Source organism: Strix aluco, chromosome 9 (genome assembly GCF_031877795.1).
Source record: "Strix aluco isolate bStrAlu1 chromosome 9, bStrAlu1.hap1, whole genome shotgun sequence".
Classification (NCBI taxonomy): Eukaryota; Metazoa; Chordata; class Aves; order Strigiformes; family Strigidae; genus Strix; species Strix aluco.
Window position 1 is genome coordinate 22,891,781 of NC_133939.1, and position 21,354 is coordinate 22,913,134.

Here is a 21,354-nt window from a genome sequence, read left to right on the forward strand (position 1 = left end):
GAAAAAAAAGCATTAGTGCCAAATCCTACATACAAAACTGCTCAGAAAGTCACTGAGAAGGACACTGGTAAAGAAGTCTGAAAATATAATCACCTACTCCACACCAGCTGTCAGTCATGCACTATCTGTCTTCAGTATTTTTATGGCATTTGTCTTTCACCACAGCTGTCAGTGACTCCCTTATTCATGTTATGCTTGTGGCACACCTGGGGGACAGAGAGGTGTCACTTCCCATTTTAGTGAGGGGGAGCAGAGACCAGGGGTGGTGATGTCAGTTATCCAATACTGCCCTCCACAAGCAGTCCACAAAAGCTAGCATGTACAAATCCTATACGGGAAATTCTTACATAAAGGCTGAACAGAGCCCTTTAGCTTGCACGAGGAGCCACGATCTCCCACCTCTTCCAGTTGCTACAAGCAGTGTGAACAGTGTGGTGTGACTTGCCACAGTCACAAAGGACATCTGTGATAGAAAAGAAACTAAACCAGATCATTAAATTTGAACTTTGGGAGCTGAACCATCTTTACCTTTCTTATAAGTCAACACTGCTTCCATGTCACGTAGTATAGCTTATAGCCCAGTAGGTTTACCTCTTACCTCTCCTCCAGTTCCTGGTCCCATGATCCTATAAAAAGATGAAAGGGTAGCCACCCCTCCGTCTTCTTTGGTCTATTCTTGCATCTACCAAATACTCCCAATGGTCACACTGCTATGTAAAGTCCTTACACATGAGGAAAAAAGACCTCTCCTTTACTGAGCAGCAGGTGAAATTTGTAAGTAAATATGAGGAATTACAGATCAAGATAAAGCAGGAATTTGGGGGTGAAATGACAACATTCTTCCCCATGAACATTGCCAACTCTTGTGTTCAAAGAATGTCAACTGCCTTAAAAGTTAAAAACAACAAAATCAATCTTAATTAAAATCCTATTTTCTATTTTTGTCACATTTTATATACACTCAGGGCTTGGGGATTTATTTTTTTTTCCAATCCATGGAAGTGCTATGAGTCACAAGAAATCAAGACTCTCACAAACCTCTTTGTTCCTTGTGCAGGTGTTCTAAGTAAAACACCAAACATGACCACAAAGCGTAAGAAAGAGGCAGCATCAAAACATACTCAGTCTATTCCTCTTCAATTCAGACAGGAAAGAAAGAAGCAAGAATCCACACAGTCACAAGATGTGAGAACATTTCTTTTTAATTTAAAACAGTTACACCAGTGTCATTCACAACCTTTCTCATCTCAGACAATTACTCTCCAAAATGTTAACAGTGCTTCAAGCAAACAACTCTGAATGGTGCAAAGTAAACCAGTACAGACACTTCCAGGATACAACAGTAAAACCACTGAAGAGTGAATAGAAATCAGAAGCTGATCTCAGCCATTAAGGTAGGAAGGGCAATGGGAAAAGAATAAAAAGTTATGTCCAGTTGGATATTTTGCATAGTCTTTCAATGCATGAAAACAGCAAAGAAAAATGGCTGCTGCCAGGATGGAGAACAAAAGGAATGAATTGGAGATGCTTCTAAAACAATCTAACAAGCTCTGGTTGCATCTGTATTCAGAGTGTGTGCTACGACCCAGTGGAGACTGCCTGAATCAAACTGGACTGATGTTGGTTTCAGATACACCAAAGTAAGTCAGAAGTAGTGCCACTGAACACAGTAGAATTACAAGTGATAGTAGTCCAGAAACACCTAGACTTGTTTTAAAACCATAGCTTTGAATAAATTAAATTTTTATCCTAATTGTATTTTATCTAGGAAGATTAAATAATAGTTTGTGTCTACATGTGTTCTGGAGACTGGAGATTGTGACTCAGAATGAGGGGTCTACTGGATCCAGCACGCTGCTAGGAATGAGAGATGAAAAGGAAAACAAGGAAAAGTTGTTGAGTTTTTCTTCCTTCCCCTCTCCTATCCTAAATGTATCACATGAAAAAGTAAAAACCAGTTCAAGAAATAAAAGCATTATTTGCTGCCAAGTCCTGGCTTCCCATAATTGTCAGGTTAGATTGTCTCAAACAGCTCACAGTGATTTTCTTCCTCCATCCTTTTTTGTCAAGAAGCTCTCAGCACACCTAACCCCCAGACACATGGAGTTTCCCCATCAGCCACTGCCCAGTTTGTGCACTAAGGCCTGGCCCAGCACAAATCAGTGCATACAAATTTTAGCAGGCAAAGCCTGATGAATTAGTCATCTATTCAGTACAGTCTGTTTGAGTGTGGCTTCTGCATGCTGACGTTTAAAAAAACAACAAAATGAAACAAACTCCTCTCCCCCACATTAGGCTGAAGTGTCAGGAGTTTACATCCTGCTCCTCCAGATTCATGATGTTCTTCACACATATCTCATCGCAAAAGTGAGATGACAACTGGCCATCTGAAAAAGGAGGGAAGCTACTACTTAGTGAGATAATAAAATAATTCCTCAAACAGCTGAAGAACTTTTAACATATTTTCAGGTGCTAAATTTTAGAAGATCCATAAGCCTTTCCCCTAAACTGCTCCCTGCACTTCTGACCCACTTGGTAGTTTATGCAGGCAGTACACAAGAGTGATGAACTGAAAAGAATTTCAGAAGCCGAGCTGCCACAGCTCACCTATCACAGTCAGCAAACGGCTCTCCCCTTTCATTTACCATTTCCAGTTTACCACCCACCAGCTTTCTAAGCATGCCTCCTATTAACTGAGATCAATCAGTACCATGGCCATACCAGTTCTAGATGTACCAGACAAATGGTTTCCAAGCTCCATCCTTAATCCTACCAGACCAGCCATGTTTCCAGTTTAATAATGAATACGGGGACTAACTAGTCTGCTGGCCTTTATTTACCCAAGGTTTCTAAATAAAAAGGCAGTGGCCACCAGATCTTTTTAGTTTTTAAATAGCCCTTTAAGTTCATGAGCCAAGAGGGAAGCTGTTGTGTTGAACTTCTTTAAAATATAACTGGGCATTCAGAAAAATTAAAAACAAAAAAGAAAAAGAAAATTTAAGAGAGGCCTTTTGTTCTTTTTTTACTGCCAGAATGAAAAAGCATCAACATAGTTATATGGAAGTTTTGTTCTTTCACTTTAAATAGAAGATGTATCACTGCATAATTTGCTGATCCCATTTTTAAATCTGGCATTTTCTGGTGAAATACACAACCTGGAAGAAGGAAAACAATTACTGGCAGCTTTTATTTTGTCCAGAACTGGTGGCTCAATAATTACAAGGCAGCTGGATCTCACAGGAGCCACTTACTAATGTGCTAGGATGCCGTTCTTTTGTGTCAATAAGAGCACTAAGGGCAGGAAGCTTTCCCAGCAATTAGGCACCATTTACACTCTACAGAATTATTGCACTAGAATTTCTCTCAATCTCTTAAAATCAAAAACTGATTTAAAAAAACAAAACAAAACAACAGTGTTTTTTGGCTCTGCATGAGGCTATATGACCAGAGGGAGAACTATTTTTTCCCCAAATGCTGGAAAAAATAAAATGCCCTACTCAACCAGATTTTTAATTTGGGTTCTCTTCTGTAGTGTGTAGCTGCCTGAATTTTGCTATTAAACTTTCAGGCACTGACTGCAGAGAAAATGTAATTACACCTCCCTGCCTCTCTTGCACTCTGTAAGGAGGATTTTTTTTTTTTTTTGACTGTTCCAATTTATTTTGAGGGCTCAGTAAGATTATATGAGGCAACTCCAGCAAGCGCCTCTCTGCAGTGGCCAACACTGTGAACCTTTGGGGTTTTCTTGGAATCATGAAAGGTTTCACACTCACCATTGTATTTTTTCTAAAATTAGTGTTTACAAATACAATTTAAAAACCCACATATATATTCTTGCCTGTGACACAAACTCAACACCCAAACCCCAAAAAGACAGGAAAGGCCAGCCTCTGCCTATCCACCCCTTCATCCCTGCCATAGATATAAAACCCCTTTTAGAAGGCGTCTGTTGAAGAGATCAGATTATTGGTGCGTTTGCATGTTTTAAGAAAGCTGAAACATAATTTCAAGGTGGGTGGTTTTGTTGCTTTGTTTCTGTTGTTGGTTTGTTGTTTGGTTTTTGGTTTTTTTGGTTTTTTTTTTTTTTTTTTTTTTTTAAAGAGAGGAGAGAGGAGCAAATCAATAAATCAGCGATTTTACTAAGCAATTCCCCCCACTCTTGGATGGAACAAAATACTTAAGCAATCTTTGGTAGAAAGCAGAATTGCACTGTGAGTACTTGCTCAGGGAGTTCAGCTGGAATGTGAGTGGTCTAGATGCAGATTTCCCTGAAATAAATATAATGGGACAATAACCCCTTCTTTATGTCCTTCATAAGAAAATAAAATTTAAATAATAGCCTTAATAGCCTTGCCTTTCCTGAGGGTATGTGTTTAATTTCATATTCAGAAAGTCTGCTTCTTTTAGCTATCTGTAATCCTGAATCTGTTGGAAGAACTTGCAAAACATTCAAGAGAAGATGAAGAAACCTATGTCTGCAAAAATAAAATCTGCTATTTCTCTTTGGCAGAAAACGTACAGGGCACTGACAGGAGATTGCTTCCATCTCAGTTAAGTTTCTTAGGTTTATGCATCAAAAAGGCAAACCAAAATACTGTAAGCCTGAATTCCAACAGATATAACTTTTCTCACTGTACCGAAAATAATCTCTCAGATATGACATTCTGCTTTGAAGAACACTCACATACCCCCTCCCTCCAACTTTATATGCAATATGATTTCTCTAAGGGTCTGGACTCTGGTTGAAAACACTGGCTCCCAGTTACCAAAGATGCAAACATTTCTTTGTGGTCTTCAACGGATGCATGGACAGTACAGGCAGGAGCTGGGCTGGACTGGGCTACTTTTGCTCAACTCTGAAACTTCTGTTTTCTCCATATACTAGCTGCAAACTCCACCAGTAATCTGCATGGTCTTAAGGTATCCTTTAAAGTGTATAAATTTAAAACAATGTACTATACATCACCTAAAAGAAATTTTCCCTCTAACACTTAAGGTGGCATCAAATGACTGTTTTTAAATAAACTATAAATAACCCATGTTTTCCTTTGCTTTTTGGCAGTCCAAGGGTTAGGGGTCTTTTGTTGGTTTTAGATTTTCATTTTTATTGTATGCTTTTTTGGGCAGGTTAAAAAGGCTTATGGCTTCTTAAGGCCAGGTAATAGATTTGAGGCCTAACTTGGTATCCTGTGGTAAAAATAAATGTAGCCCAGGTCTTTGGGAGGTCGTTCTGAGGCACAGACTCTAAGGTCATTGTAGATCACCCATCTGAAATGAAAACAAGATTGATTACATTCCACGTGTATAAAAAATCATCACAAGTTTATCAGGGACTTCTCAGACCCAAAATTCAGAGATCTTAAAATCTAAAATTAGGCATTGCAACAAGAACAAAAGATCAGAGGAAGAGCTGAAGCAGGTTTACTGGTGAAGTTAAAGACGACTGGTGAAGAAAAAGAAGAGGGACATCACAGAATCACCTAGGTTGGAAAAGACCTTGAAGATCATCTAGTCCAACCATTGACCTAACACTGACAGTTCCCAACTACACCATATCCCTCAGTGCTATGTCGACTCTACTCTTAAACCCCTCCAGGGATGGGGACTCCACCACCTTCCTGGGCAGCCCATTCCAACACCTAACAACCCATTCTGTAAAGAAATGCTTCCTAATATCTAGTCTAATGCATGCAGAGGAATGTGTAGTTACAGTTCAAATGAAGGAAAAAAATCAGTCCCAATGCCAAATAACAGGAGCATATCAAAATCACAGCCAAGATCAGTACTGCAGTACTAGCAATAGTTTGCTAGTTTGATGGGTTTCTACTGATGGGGAATTAAAGGAAGTTGTGGGAAGCTCAGATACAGAACTGATGCCCCAAAACAAAGAGATTTTAAACAGCAAGCACAGGAGAGCCGATGGCATGTTTCAGCATAGCCCTCAGCAGTATTAGAACTGGCTCATCACATCTACAGTCTATTAACAGTCTTAATTTCTTCAGTGGGAAATGTATACATGGTAACAACATACACATTTTGTCTGCCATGAACACACACTCTGCTCTGTACAGATGCATACTTCAAAGAAAACATTTGCTCATCTTTGTATCTCTCCCAATTCCACTCACCTTCCTTCTTTTTTGAGATGACAAACATAGTGGCCACTCATTGTGGATGTTCCCATGTGGCTGATGAACCCAAACAGCTCGTATTCTGTTCAAGAAATACAAATGGGACCATAAGTCTTTTACTGCTAACATAGCAATATGACTCCAGGGAAACTTTCTTTCTAATACATGAGAAGCAGCTAAGCACTCCTAACTCAGACTCTGCATCCCCAAACACAGTTTCTGTTAAGACTACAGCATTATTCTCGCTTTAACTAGCAGTCAGATTCACTGTCGAACATCAAACCTATCCAAATCAAACCCACATAGATCTGTGCTCATACAGCAGGGCTGTGATCACAGCCCCTACTAGGAAAGGGAAAACTGCAGATTCACTCCCAGTTCACAGAGAGCACCACAGAAAGTGCCAGATAAGGAGTTCATTCTGCACACAAATTATCTATGTCTGAGTGTGATCACAGATCCCCTATAAATCAAATAAAAATGAGAAGTTTAAATTTCAGCAGCCCATAAAAGAGAGGACAGGAAAGAAACCTCTTCCTTTAATACGAGGACAATTTTTGTGCTTAATGTCTCTGGAGGACTCAGCATTGGTTCTTGCTCCCCACCCATTCATGCCATTCACCCAAATTACCACCAAAAGTAAAAGGGTACCTTCTTTCAGGATATTGCATAAGGACAGGGGCCTGGATTTTGGTGGAGAGGGCTTTCTGGAGCCATTTTACAGTATCATGTTGGTTATCAGGATTTCAGGCACTCAGTAAATGGTCTCAGTCTATAAAGGCTAAGTACCACAAAAAATAATTATTCCAAATCTTTTTTTTTTTTAACCTAACGATAATCAATGTTTCCCATGTCTCCTAGAGACTTAAGATTGGTCTTTATAATGTTAGAAACAAAGAAATGAATGTTCTTATATAATAACAGCAACCACAGAAACAAAAGTCAAATTGGCCATTAATTTTTTTTATAAGACCATTACAGTCAAGATCAGAGGTACAAGTTTACAACATACTACAGTTATTAGAATTGGTCACGAAAGACCCTTCAAAAAACGTTATGCGATATTTTTCTGTTAGAACCACCACTGAGCTTTTGTACTCTAGTGCTTTTACACTTAAAATAGGTTCTTTCCCTACTTCACAACTTTGACTGCTGTACATTAGCCCCATCTTGTGGTTTATTTAGCAGTAGTATGACTGAGGATCTCAAAGAAAAAGACAAAAGAAAATAGCAAAGCAGTACATGCAGGATACCAACTATACCTGCCATATTTAGAATAAGGAACTTGGTTGAAGGGATTATCAAATCTCCCATCAGACCACAGGAGGACAGAAACTCAGGTGGTCTGTAGCAGCAGCGTTATCTTTAGGATGCTCAGGCTCCAAAGATTTAAACATTCTAGCTTTTCTTTGTCTTTTTATCTTGCAGCAGCAAAACAAAAACTAAAGCTAGGCCAGAAGAGACTTATACACTGTGGCAACAAGAAACTTGGACTCAGGCTATTCAGTGAGTCCAGGGAAAGAGTTTTCTGAGCAAAGACAGCCCACAGAACTTAGCAGCCCCACAGAGCTGGACTCAGCCCCAAGAAGCAAGATTGGAAGTAAATTGTCTGGATCACATCCAGAAAACCCCAATAACTACTTTCAAAACAGAAAGGGGCTCTATGAATGGTGTAGGTGTGACACAACAACATGATAGCCAGTTCTAAGCTGAAGGTGAACTTACTTCCAGACCCATCTTTGACCCTGGGTCCCTCTGACCCTGTCTCTGCAAGGATATTGGCATTAGCATTGTTCTCCATATCCATCATGTCCAAAGCAGGCTCACTTTCTTCCTCAAGTTCAGGGTGGCTGAAGATCCATTCTAGTGCACGCTCCAAATTATTGTTCTGCAAGTCAAACAAGCAAAAAAGCAACCTTTAATACATGCTATTAGCATTTAATATCTAAAAAAACCCCAAACCTAGCATCATGCTACCAATCACCTGTCTTTGAACAGAGTAAGGATCATGTTTGACAGCACTTAAAACTTGTAAGATACATACTCTACCTCCACAGAAAATAGTATTCAACAAGCACTCTGGAGAAGCTTGACAGATAGAAAAGAAACCCTCCCACAACTAATCCCCGTGGCCCCCGGGTTCTCATCTTGAAGATGCATAGTCTTTAGGCAACCAGGTTGTTTCTCAACAGATGGTAAAAGAAGATAAGGTTTTCCTCACTTTCCTCCACACTTTAACACTCACGTGCCTTTCCCCACTCTAACCCAGACAAGTCAGGCATCCCACACTTTGCCAGAATAGTTCTCTGTGCATCATCCACTTACTGGATTTTTATACGCATGTTTCAAAGGCATCTGAGTGTGCACACATACAAAGCACGTAATTTGAAACAAAACCCAAGCGCTACCAATAAACCATGGAACTCACTGTTGCCTTCAGCGCTCGAATTGCTAGATTCCTTTGGAAGCCCATGGAAATGATAATTGCAACCATCTCTTCGGGAGGTTGGTTATCTAGCCCAACAGCTCCAAACGCAGCTGCTCCACTGGAAGCAACTTCTCCAAATGCAGGTATGACCAAGGGCTCAGCGAAGTCTGGGACAAACAAACATTCATCAGTTGGTTCTTTTGTTCCACTGAACTGGAAAGTCAGTAACAAACACAAACAAGCAACAAACAGGACCTCAAAAGCAGTCCTGAAATCAACATAAGTTCATTTCACTGGCCTAGTTGGGACTCAGATGTGCAGAAAGCCTTAAAAACAACAAAATGAATGTGCACATTACAAAATACCTAGGTGGACAAACTCATACTGAGCAGGCTGGAACAATGTGGCACATCACAGAAGTGAAACAACTGCAGGAAAGCAGCAAAGATTGGTATGGAAGCAATGATATCACCAGAATAGTAGACAACCCAGCTGATACACATATAGATGTAAAATGAACTGATTCCATAGCCGAAATATGTCAGTTAAGCCCAAGTGAAACTCATTCCCATTTACACAAGCAACACAAAAGCCCACAGTGAAGTGTAAACTCAACCAAATCTGGAGTTTCCTGGCAAGGGAGTGCTCAGATACACTCCATGCTGAATCATGAGTCCAAACTTTGCATGGATGAAACACAGGAAGTGGAGAACATCTAGCAGCCCTGTCCAGCAGTAGATAGCCCAAGTTCTAAGTACGGCATGAATGCTCTAGGCTGAGCTAGAGAAGGCCGATATGGAAGAAAAGCATCCGGACCACAGGATTCTTTGTACTTACACTTGATCACAAGTCAGCTTTCCCCTTAGCAGCACGGACCTAGCCAAAGGGTGGAAAACAGAGAGCTGGTCCACACCATCAGTGAGGACAGGAGAGTGTACTTCTGCTGTAGCTTAGGTTTGTTGTCTTCTTCTAGGCCGAGGATGCCACAAAATGGTCAAGATCTGCATATCCCAGGAGCAGCTTAGGAAAATTCACTCACACCTCCAGGTTTCCTGGGCTGGGGAAGGGGCTGTTGTTTCTCTGTCACACATTATAAAATTTCTACTGACTGCCAACATACACAACCAGGAGTTGAGTTTAACTTACACCTTCCAATCACTGACCTGGTTCTTCCATGTGTGCAATGATCCAGTTGAAAGCAACTTCAGCACCCAGGTTGCCTGTATAGTACACAGCTTTCCGACATGCTTCCAAAGGAAAACCCATCTCCGCCAGCTGCATAACTGAAGACTCATCAATATCTAGAGCTACAAGAAAGGACCTTCTAAAATATAAAAGTCTCATTTCATCCATTGTATAGTATTTCTTATTGTTATTCATGATGACAAATATTACAATACATATCACTTGCATTTGTTTTAGTACCACAACAAACCCACATCCATTAGGAAACAGCCTTGTATAAAGCATTATAGTACTTGTTATGGACTTACTGGTAATCCTTTGTCACAGGAATCTACATAGATCTTTAAATCCTGATGAATTCCTACAGGACTTTATTAAAAAAACTCACCACTGGATTTCAGGGGGTGAAGAAGTCAGGTGCTGAGCTTAGCTAGAAATGGCAGCCAAAAGCAATCACCTCTCTTAAAGGCAGGATCTTGCAGGTGAGAGAAGCAACAGCTGCTGGATCTAGCAGCCTCCAGGGAAATTTCATCCCTGGATCACAGGGTCCAACAGCTTCAGCTGAGATCAGGGTCCAGAGGGAGCTAGGATCAAGCAGCTGTGACCCCCAGAACTGCAAGATCCTGCTGATGAGCAGCAGATAGAGGAGCAGCTCATATTCTGGCTACACCGATGCTACTACAGATTCTTAGAGAGTCCTGCACACATGGAAGTAAATGCTGAACAAGTACAAAAATCAGCTGTTATTTAGAAGCATGCAGGGCAATACTTCATGCGTCTCTATGAAGACAAGACATTAGCTGAGCAAAAGCATGACAAATTTTTAAGCAGCTAAAATACCAGTCTCAAACAAATGTGATACGTACACTCCATTAAATGGTTCGTCATACGATCTGAAAATTAAGAAAGGAAAAAAAAACAGGGAAAAGGACTTATATGAAGGCTAAGTAGATTCATATGGGAAAAATGATTCCATATTTTTCAAGTCATAGAAACATTTGACCTCACACAGGCAGGGCATGTTCATCCTTACACCCCTGATGTTTTTGCCGTGAATTAGACCAGGGATGTTTCTGCCCAGTAATTTCTCTAACTCGGCTCAGAGCAAAGTGTCACTGGTACTATAAACCAGTTGTAAATATAGCTGATAGCTGACCTAAAGCAACTTAAGCAAGAATTTGTTTTGTTATAAATAAGGTACCACCACCCATGCATTTATGTTAAAACTAGGTCAGTCCATTGAACAGGGGGATAAAAAAAGAATAGACCTTTGTAAGGAACCTACAGATAAGGGACAAAATTAAAACCTTTAGAGAACTGAATTTTGCCATAGCCTTTGCTCTGACACACAGTTTCAGGTACTAGCTTCCTTTAACATACATACAGCTTGATATTATACCATCACTATTATAAATATTCAAGCAAATGGGGCGATCATGTCATGAGAGTAGTTGCGTTACTGGTTTCCTTTCAACTACCAAGGCACCCAAACTTAAGTCATCTGGAGGAAATTGCAACAACCTGGGTCTAAAATCACACTATAAAAACATGATTTTACTTGCTATAAACCATTTCATTCTACAGAGAAACCCAGAGAATGAGGAAGGAGGATATTCTAATATTCTTGTTTCTTAACTTTAGTGTAAAAGAAACAGTATTTAAGAAAAAAAAGCAGCATAGCATGTTAATCACTCCTCTTTCTTTCTGCTCTACAAATATTTTAGTCAGCAGTTTGCCATCAGCTCCCTGAGACAGAGCCTTTTTTTAATGGGCTGTACAGCCCACATACACCCAGAGAAGTGAACTACGCATGCATGCACAGCTGCTGGGGCCTACTGCAACCTAACAATTCTTGTAATTTAAAAATGAGTAAGATTTTGAATCTTAATCTATGCCTGGAAAGCTGTTTTCTTAAATTCTAGTCCTTTGTGTATTACAAGGTGTTGTACTGTGAATGAATCAGTTTTGCAGACATGGTGTGTTTGTTGTTCCAACTTGAACCCAAGTGTTTCAAGTTATCCAAGTAAAGTCTGTGACTGAACAGAAGACCATCTGCTCAGAACTGCAACACTAAAATCTTACAGCAAATAATCACAGTAACCAAGAGATTTTAAAATTCCTTCTGACCAGGACAGACCATGTACTGTACACAAGGCAGTACACAAGAACCAAGAGATTGACTTCGCTACAGTACCACCCAGACTACTTTATCACCAGGTTTTAGTACAAAATTTAGTACAAAAGTGCTGAAAAGATAATAGCAGTTTAGTAACACCTGTTATGCAAATGTAAGACATGAGTGGATTAATGCTTCACCCCACTTCTGACACCTGTCATGAGACTCAGTGTAGAGGTCCGAGACCAAATCCTTAGCACCAGGCACTGGGAAATGCACAGGGACTTTACTGAAAGGGAGTGATGAACATGCACTGAAGGTCAATGAATGAACAGAAGATGCTCTCTGCATGTAGCTGATTTTCATAAATGTAGGTCTTCACACACCTCTATCCACTTAAGTCCTAGATACCAATCAACATTCAATAAGGATGAACAACAAGGACTTCATCCTTAAGTAAGGATAATCGTCCATGCACATGGAAGGTATGGAACCACTCTGCTGGTCAGGATGAAGAGATCATAATGCAGTACAAGGTGCTCCACTGAGCAGCACTATACTATTGCAAAAGAGGCGAGCACCGCACAGCAGGGTAAGTACGAGACTAGAGCCAGTAAAGCAAGTGAAATATTCTATTTCACAAAATATGATGTCTACCTTTGGGCACAGAAATTTCATAAAAATATTAATTATTTGAAGAGAGTTCAGAGAAACAGCATCAATCATAAATCCTGAAAACATCAAAGCAGAAAAGCTGGAAGAACTGGGTTGTCTAGCAGGGAGGAAGAAAAGGCTGTGGGGTGTTGTAACAATCTTCAATTACAGAAACACAGAGCTGCTTTTTTGGTCATAGCTCCAAAAGGTGAAAATTAAAGAGAATCAGTATGTGCTGGAGGGAAAAGGGAATACAAGAGAGAATCACGAGAGACTATGACAGTAAATACCTTTTGGGTCATCGGGAATGACAATGGGAGGAGCAATGTCTGGAAGTTCCTCTTCTCCTGGCTGAAGACCCTTGGCCCGAAGGTGGCTGATATCTAGGAAATCTGGCATGTCTACAGAAACATCTACAAAAGTGGAGAAACAGGCTAAGCTTATGAATCCAGCAAAATGACCCCATGGTGCAACCTATCCCCTTCAGAAAGGGGACTCTGGTACTCAAGGTACAAACAGACAGGATTCTCCTCCTGAAAACAGTTATTCAAGAAATTTCAACAGCAAAGCACAATTTAACTTCGAGTCTGACTATATGAAACTATATTTTAACTCCACAGACCTGATGGGTTGGTTTAATTTGTCATGAAAGGAAAGAAGATTCAATTAGGATCTTCACAGTATAAACTTGAGACTCAAGCCAGGTTCTCATTATAGACCAAAGTCTGTACACCTTATAGATTATCTTGGATAGAATGAGAAAAGGGTAAACATAAAAGGCACATACCAAGCTTTTTGGGTATCCAATCAAGGCCAAATGTGAACTTCTTTATCTGCACCACTAAGTACTCAGGAAATGAAGCAAAACGAGAAGTCCTGGGAAGCACAGGAAATACAATTCATTGAAACAAAGTGACAAAATCACAAGCAGCACAGATTACAGTACCTCATGCACACTGAGATGAGTAACTTTAAGCCTGAGAGAGATCAATAGTGATGGATTTTAGAAACATAAATCTCACCAAAAAATTTTCAAGTACAGTGGAGAAGTATGGTAGTAGCTTTCTGTACATTCGTACCCTCCCTGAATGTCAGCCCAAACCCTTGCAAATAATTCAGCTTGTAGGAAGATTATAGAAAACAACTACAAGTAATATAAAACTTGCTTAACTCAAGTTGTCCTGAAGTTGAATGTCAGGAAATAAATTTTAATTACATATTGGCTATAACATCAGGACATGGGCTTAAAATGTATCTTGGACAGAATGGAGTAACAATTAAATCTGTCTTTTATTCAGTCCCTTTCTAGTAACAGTAGCATTGTCCATGATGTATCAGTCCAACTGATAAATATGCTGATAAAGCATTTCATTAAGCAAAGACAAAAAATATGTCATTTGTATTTTTTCACGTGAAAGTGCTACACAAAAAACCTACATGATATTCTTACTGAGCTACTACAATAGTTATCAAAATAGAGGATGACTCTTGAGTTTAACGGGATCCCTGATATTTGCCCACTTAGTGAAAAGAGAAAGTTTAATCTTGAGCCCAATGTAACATTATATGTACCACCATTCTCCTTCTCTTTGCACCCATTTTCCCACATTTAATCTTCTGCATCCTTCCATTTATCCTCCATATACACACACCATCCTTTCTTCTAATTCACCTAACTTTGGGTAAAATACAGTAAATGCATCACAAATATAAGGCCTTCCTACCATACTATAAATAACTACTTTCTAAATTCTTGTTAGCACCACCTTGCAATTTTAGTAACTTTATCATCTGTGGCATGACACTTTTGAATTTTAAATAGCAAATTATTCTTCATCTTTCAATGCTTTTGAAGACCTAAGGGATGAAGAACAGGTAAATTACAGATTAACTCTGGATCTATTTAAGGACTAGGATGTTCTTGCAACATGTTCAGTTAATACAAAAAACCTTTAGACTTCTGCTGCATTTTTCTCCACCATGTGCACTTGTCTCCCAATTTTCAATACAGTGTCAGTGAAACCGTATGCTAAGACAGCAATGAGTCATTGATGTGTTAAGCGATCTAAAAATAGAAAGCACCTAGGCACAGAAAACCAGTTGCAGAGCCCAATTTTCAACCATTCCTGGCTGCTGACATAAAAATGGAACCAGATAAGAAACCAACTCTTGTTCTCAGCAAGAAATACAGCCCCTGAAAATCGCACTGATCTCTACTTGCCGTCCTATGTCTTCTTAATGCTTTTTTAAGACCAAGATGTTCTTGGTTCTTTTATCTACCTGATTATAAACACACAAGACGGGTTCCTTGTTTTATATGTCCATCTTGTACCATGGCCCCATGTAAGCGACAGTAAACTTAACAGATGCAACCAAACACTGTAGCATACAAAGCTGATGCATTGAAATCCAAACACAAACAATAAATAAAACATAGTAATACAATAAAAACAGTTTTCAACATAGCACTTTAAAAATGCAAAAATTTCCATCCATCTAAAGAACTTTCTCACAAGAAACACAACCTTCATTTGCTTCACCCTGTTTTGTTGCCACACAACGTCCTTCAGTGTTTTTAGTCAAAGGAAGACATCAAGAGACTAAGCACAGAGATCCAGACTGTATCTCCTACCACACAAAAGAGAGCTCCATCGCTAGCTGATACATAAGATCCGACTTTAAAATGTGGGCAGACAATTAAGCTACAAGCATTTAAAGTTGAAGCTCTTAACAACCAGACTGCACCACCTCTTGGAGTTTGACAGTTGAGACCAATTTATTTCCCGCTCAACTGGTCATCACAACTCCAGTCAGGCTTGATCTGCACATTACATTTATGAGCCCCAACACTAATACAAGGCCAGAATCCACTATGCCTTTGTCTATTTCTCTCTGCATCATGCCCAGGTACCAAGCAGAGCACTACCAGATAGGTTTTTAATAGGCAGCCAGACACACGCTTACTTAACTCCTGCAGATTTTGCTTGAAGGGCACTGCTCCAGAAATCCTCTACATTGTTTGGTTCAGAAAAGGCCTGCAGACATGCACTAAATGGGATCTTCGCACGGACAAGCTCTGGTGGAGGTCTCCTTGCAGCTTCTGCTTCTCGCCTCTTCAATTCATAGGCAATTAATTCATCTGAGAAATACACATGACACTAAAAGCTAAATGAACATCGTTGTGTTTATGATGTCCCTCACCAGTCTTATTTTTGCAAGTTTTAGAAATGCAAAAACTTACTTATCAATAAAACTTTTACATGTCTTTAACTAGACATCAAATCTTTTTGTCTGCATTGGGGTCAGGAGCTACACTTACAATCATAACTCTTTTTTGAAGGTTTCTGTTCATGGTGAAAACACAGAACTGGAAATATTGGGCAACAGGCAATTAAAACCTTGTCGTGACAGACAGAATCCTGTGTTAATAGTAACACCAGCTACTCACTTTATCAGCTCAATCTGACTTGGAAAATTATTGCTGTCTATCTCTGTCATCTGACCTTCTAGACAGGACAGGATTATGTATGACATAGAAAGAGTCCTGACCATATGGTAAATTCATAAATATATCTCCTGAACCATTACCTGGAAATAACATGTCTTTTATAAGCAATAGAATCATGTCTGAAACTGATGAACAAAGAATGCAAAGTTCTCCAAAACTTAAATTTTCAAGTCAAAATGGTCTTTTAAAAATACATTGACCAGTTCAAGGAGTTGTGGGCTAGGTGAAAAGCAGTAGGTGGAATTCTCTGTCCTGTGCTATTTCAAAGGATCTGATCAAATAATCAGAATATTTCCTTCTGGCTTTAAAGTATTTTAAATTTTGAGATTATGTAGGAAACCAGAGGCTCATCCCCCTTCTAGTGTTCCTGTGATGTCTCCTTCACTTCCACCGCAAGCATACATTTATTATGTTAGTCTGTAAGACTCTTCACCATTGATTGCAGGGGCAGCCAAGATTTGTCAGTACCTCCCACTCCTCCTTCCAAGTCTTCTAGCCTCCTCAACCATTTTCTCATTTAAAAACAAGTATGCTTTCTCAGGCAGCTCACAGGCGTGAAAAAACCAGTCCTGTATGTTAAATCAAGGTCCACCACTTCACCCTCCTTCCCTCCTCTCCTAAAACCCAGGATATCCAAATTTTGGCTTTATAGACTACAAACTTATACCCCTATTCTCTATTATCGCGTTAGATCTTATAATCTGCTGCTAATGAACACAAAGCTGATTTGGTTTTTTGGTTGGTTTCTTTTTATTATTTATTTTTTGTGAGTGTGTTTTTACAAGATATTCATTAGCTAGTATGGTCAATTCCTTTCTTAGGATTAAGAAGTTTTTATATACTGGTTCAGTGCCCAGGACAAAGGAAATCCAATCCTAACGGAGATCTTTGGGCACACAGATGCGCACACACACAAAAACCAAGGATAAATAAATTGTACTACAAGTGGTGTGGCACATCCCTGGGTCAAATTCAGGTTAAGGTTTTAAATCACAAATCTCTGGCATCTTTATCATACAAACTGCTACCATTCTTGGTGATATATTGCTGAGTGGTGACACTTCACGGTGGGCTCACAGTCTGAGAATAAATCTGTCTGAAAACCTGCCAAGAGTATCCAGGTAGAATCTTTCTTCCCTAAAAGTATAAGCAGGGACAGTAAAGCCACAACTAATGTGTGTTTAAAATCTCCTTTAAAGAAAACCAAACCAAGTAACTTTCCCCTGATCAGTTTATTGGTTTGATTTGCCACATGGCCTTGAACTATTCTATTATATAAAGAGACTGTATGGGGGTGAGAACTTCAAATCCCTCATGATTGAGAGAGTCACCAGAAGGTCAGTCAACAGACCAGTTTCTTTCTTTACCTTTGTTTGTTGCTGCCTCCATGGCAACAGGTAACTGCATGATATAGTCCACCCTCTCTGTGTAGCGGACCTTTCTGGACTGGCAGCATTGTGTGCGTTCTTCCACCAGGAACCGGAAAACATCACTAGGGTTCTCTGAACCTACAGGGTTCCTCTGAAAGGAATATTAGATCCAATCATTTAAGTGATAATCATTAAAATGACCAGAGAACCCAAAGGCTTCTGGTTGTTTTATGGCAAGCACAAAGACACCAATCTTGCACCCAGATCTGGCAGCTCAGCTTGCGTCTTGTTGCACGCAGAACTCTCGCACCCACAGAGAATCCCACTGAAGTCCACAATGTCTGCATACACAACAGTATCTTTCTACACATAACAACTTGCAGAGGATGTACCTAATGAATCTGACTGAGTCAAGGTGAACAGAAGAAGGTAGGAAGGTGGCAGTAAACAATAAACATAGAAAGCTCAGGTAAATAACACGGAGCATCCTTTCAGCAAATAGAATTGCTCCTACCACTCCGAATCTGCACTGAAACAGAACAAGCAACTTGTAGTTCATTATCCAGATGAGAATGTCATACAAATAACATGCCTCCTCTTTATTGTTCATGTTAATATCTATTATCAGGCAAAAAACAGAAAAACGTCTTCTAACCACCCTATAATCAGTACATGCATTTTGGGATGTGGAACATAATGCATTCGAATGTGAATAACTTTATCTAGACTACAACACATGAATAAACACCCTCAATCTTGACAAAAATGGGAAAAAGAGGGAGGAAGGATGGACAAGAAAGAAATACTTTAAATCAAAACTGCAGGTATTTGTAAATTTCCTTTTCAGAAAGACAGCATTAAAATTCACAGTACTGACTCTTTTACACACAGCATTGAGCTGGAACTCAGTGGAACATCTTATACAGAAAGTGACTATTTGTCTGTTGAATATTTGCTTTCAGCAGGGGAGTTCTTCCTCCCATAATGATTCAATGACATACAGCTGGGGTTTGTAAAAGAACTGGACATGGTAATTAGTTTGCTCCCAACGATGATATAAATTTGGAATAATAATAATAATAATCATAACACCCAATTCATTAATATTCCAAGACAGAGTACAATATGGTAAACAGACAGATAGCATGTAATCATAAAACTAACTGCAATTTAAAAGGACAGTCACATATGTTTATCAATCTTATAGCCTGTACAGCGATGCATGACCTCTCTATATCTCTTGCAGTTATCAGCAGCACTGGCCCTGTGTATGGTCATGCAAGAGTCTGAAGTAAAGAGAAGGAAGAATCAAAGAAACAAATGTTTCTAAACCAAAATACACTTTAATTAATGCTACTTTCTACATATCCAAGGCTAAAAAGATTATAATAAAAAAAGAGCCACTCATACAGCAGCTCTGCCCTCATTGTCTAATATAACCAAGGAAAAGAAGCAGTAATTCAGATTTTCTCACCTCTACTAGATTTATAAGATGTAGGAAAAATTCCTGTGCGTCTTGTTGTCTATTAGAGGAAAATTCTGGGTGGCCTTTACTTATAAAAGCCTTAAACATTCGGGGAGATATTCCATTGTGTTGAGGCTAAATAAAAGAAAGAGAAACCTTTTAAGGAAGGATTTTTATTCATTCCTGGACCAAATATCCCCAAGTCACTCCACTAGATCTATCTATGGCCCATTTCTGCCACTAAAGAAATGACAGTTTCAGTTTCATCTGGTTTTCAATAAAAATTTGGGTGTTTTAGAAAATGTTTTATGACATAGCTCCTACAGCATTCACTGTATCTGATTTTTCTATGGCATTTGCAAGTTAAAAGAAAATTACTGAAGGTTTGCTAAAAGTTATTAGTTTTCAGAAAGGCTAAAAGCCTACACTGTTTCCTAACATTTGATATTCCTTTCAGAACACTGTTCTGCTGAAAAGTATGTGGGCATTGAAGCACTTTGGTATATCAGCTAGCAGCTTTCCTCAGGACAAAACCTTTCCAGAGATCTCTACAGAATCAAGCAGAGAACAACTAATGTGTGCAGCATGCATTCCCAGATGGGTTGTTAAGAACAGACATGAATTTGCAATTTGCAGGTGTTGGCCATGTTGAAGGATCGTAACATAACTGCCTTTAGCCACTCAGTTTCATCAATAGCAAACTACCCTAACTTAGGAAATCTCTAGCTTCCAAGAGTCCTAGTTTTGATTTTCTCACCATCTATACCACTTTAAGAAGCCTTCCCAACCAACCCAAATTGCATCCTCAAGACAACACTCTTACGCCTTTTAAACAACAATTTTGAAAGGGTTGGAATCTTTTTCTCAGATTTGCTCTCATCCTCCATGAGACCAAATAATTTTCAAGACAATCCAAGCAAAACTGTAGCCTTTAGGATATGTCAGAAGCTGTTAAAAACTGAGACAATCTCATTCTTTACTAGAGTTGTGCTATTATACCAATATAGACACAGGAAAAGCAGCATGAAATGGAAGGCACATAAAACACAGACTAAAAGATCAAAATTTTATTCTTGGTTTCAGAGTAAGGTATTCCTAGACTCATTGAAACCAGAAGCAGATTCTCAATTTTAATGCTTTTTCAACAGCTGGCAGTACATCAGCAACCACATTAGGCTAAGATGCTCTTTAAAGGCTCTTGTAAAGAGACAGAGTCTCAGTATTGCTTGAACAAAGAGATATTCTAGGGATTTCTGAATCTTGGGTTATACATCACTTCAGTGTCCTCAGCTGCCTTTCAGCTAGGACTGGGGAGACAAATGCATAAAACAGCTCAAATTACTATATACCAGGCATCTTTCTGTGTCAAAAGCAAGAATATGGCAAAGTGGCACATTTGCCCTGATGTATAATGCAATGAGTTTGAAATCAAGCCTTGTTGCTACCTATACACTTTTTACTCAGCCATTTGATCTGGCAGAAGAGAAACATGCCATGTGTGACAGTCTATAGAAGACGATCAGATCTTGCCTTCTAAACCTCTTTCACCTCAAGGACAAGAAAAATAACAGAAGAAATGGCAAAGCTCTAAACCAAAACCCAAGTCCTAGCTGATGACCCTTTAGACTTTCAGCCTGGTTTTAAAGTGGGCCCAAGAAAACTGCTGCCATTTCCAGACTAAACCCCTGTGGCGAAAAACTTTAGCTCCACAGTACCATGAATATTTATAGAATACCTAGCATACTTTACCCATCAACAGTTGCAAAAGAGTTTAGCTAAATATAGACTGTGCTGGACCACTGCAGATCTCATATGAATGCTTTTACAGGCAACAACTCCCCAAAACTCTGGATGAATTCCAAAGACCAAGAAAGCTAGAGAACTACTTTGCATGTAGGAGGGGGAAAAAAAGTAAAAGAATAAAAATAAAATGAAAAAAATTACTTTATAGACACAAAACAGAAGCAGTTGAAAACACTGAAGGCCTAAAATCCCATGCAATTATATTTATTATAAATGTCAGTACAATTCTCTGGATGACAAAATACTATCTGTGTGTATACCAGTATTAGCGGGGCGGAGGGAACCAGGGGTAAGCCACCAAACAAAAAAAAGCACCCCCAAACTGGCAAAACATAGATTTGTATGCCTAGAGTGAGGGAATGGAAATAATAGCTATACCTGATTTTTTTTTTTCTAAATAAATCTTCAGTACAACAAAGAACAAAAGCAGTGAAAGTTGTTTCAAATTCTAAGGCATGCTATGAATTGCTTGATAAGGAAGTCATCTCATGCATGCAACTACCAACTTTAATAAACTGAACTGATGAACACCACAAATATTGTTAAATGCCAGCAGATGGCTACTAGTCCCTGACAATTTTTATACCATCTGTCACTAAAAAGTTCTCAATATCTCATTGTTAGTAGTGGCTGCTGGGCTGAACGTGGAGGTGTAGCTTTATTTGAAGGGTTCAGAGAAGTCCCTGAACTTCCA

General features: G+C 39.3%; 1 protein-coding gene across 1 annotated transcript in view; it reads right to left on the minus strand.

Moving 5' to 3' along the window:
• Nucleotides 1-1,184: 1,184 nt before the first annotated feature.
• The window catches only part of USP13 (ubiquitin specific peptidase 13), a 56,667-nt gene continuing 36,497 nt past the window's right edge, over nucleotides 1,185-21,354 (minus strand). The window contains exons 11-21 of the mRNA XM_074834209.1: nucleotides 18,867-18,992; nucleotides 17,390-17,543; nucleotides 15,479-15,653; nucleotides 13,302-13,390; nucleotides 12,805-12,927; nucleotides 10,611-10,637; nucleotides 9,723-9,866; nucleotides 8,560-8,726; nucleotides 7,857-8,019; nucleotides 6,129-6,213; nucleotides 1,185-5,268 (exon numbers count right to left, since the gene is read on the minus strand). Coding sequence (XP_074690310.1) covers nucleotides 5,175-5,268; nucleotides 6,129-6,213; nucleotides 7,857-8,019; nucleotides 8,560-8,726; nucleotides 9,723-9,866; nucleotides 10,611-10,637; nucleotides 12,805-12,927; nucleotides 13,302-13,390; nucleotides 15,479-15,653; nucleotides 17,390-17,543; nucleotides 18,867-18,992 — 1,347 coding nt within the window. The 3' untranslated portion in view covers nucleotides 1,185-5,174. The remainder of the gene's footprint in view (nucleotides 5,269-6,128; nucleotides 6,214-7,856; nucleotides 8,020-8,559; nucleotides 8,727-9,722; nucleotides 9,867-10,610; nucleotides 10,638-12,804; nucleotides 12,928-13,301; nucleotides 13,391-15,478; nucleotides 15,654-17,389; nucleotides 17,544-18,866; nucleotides 18,993-21,354) is intronic.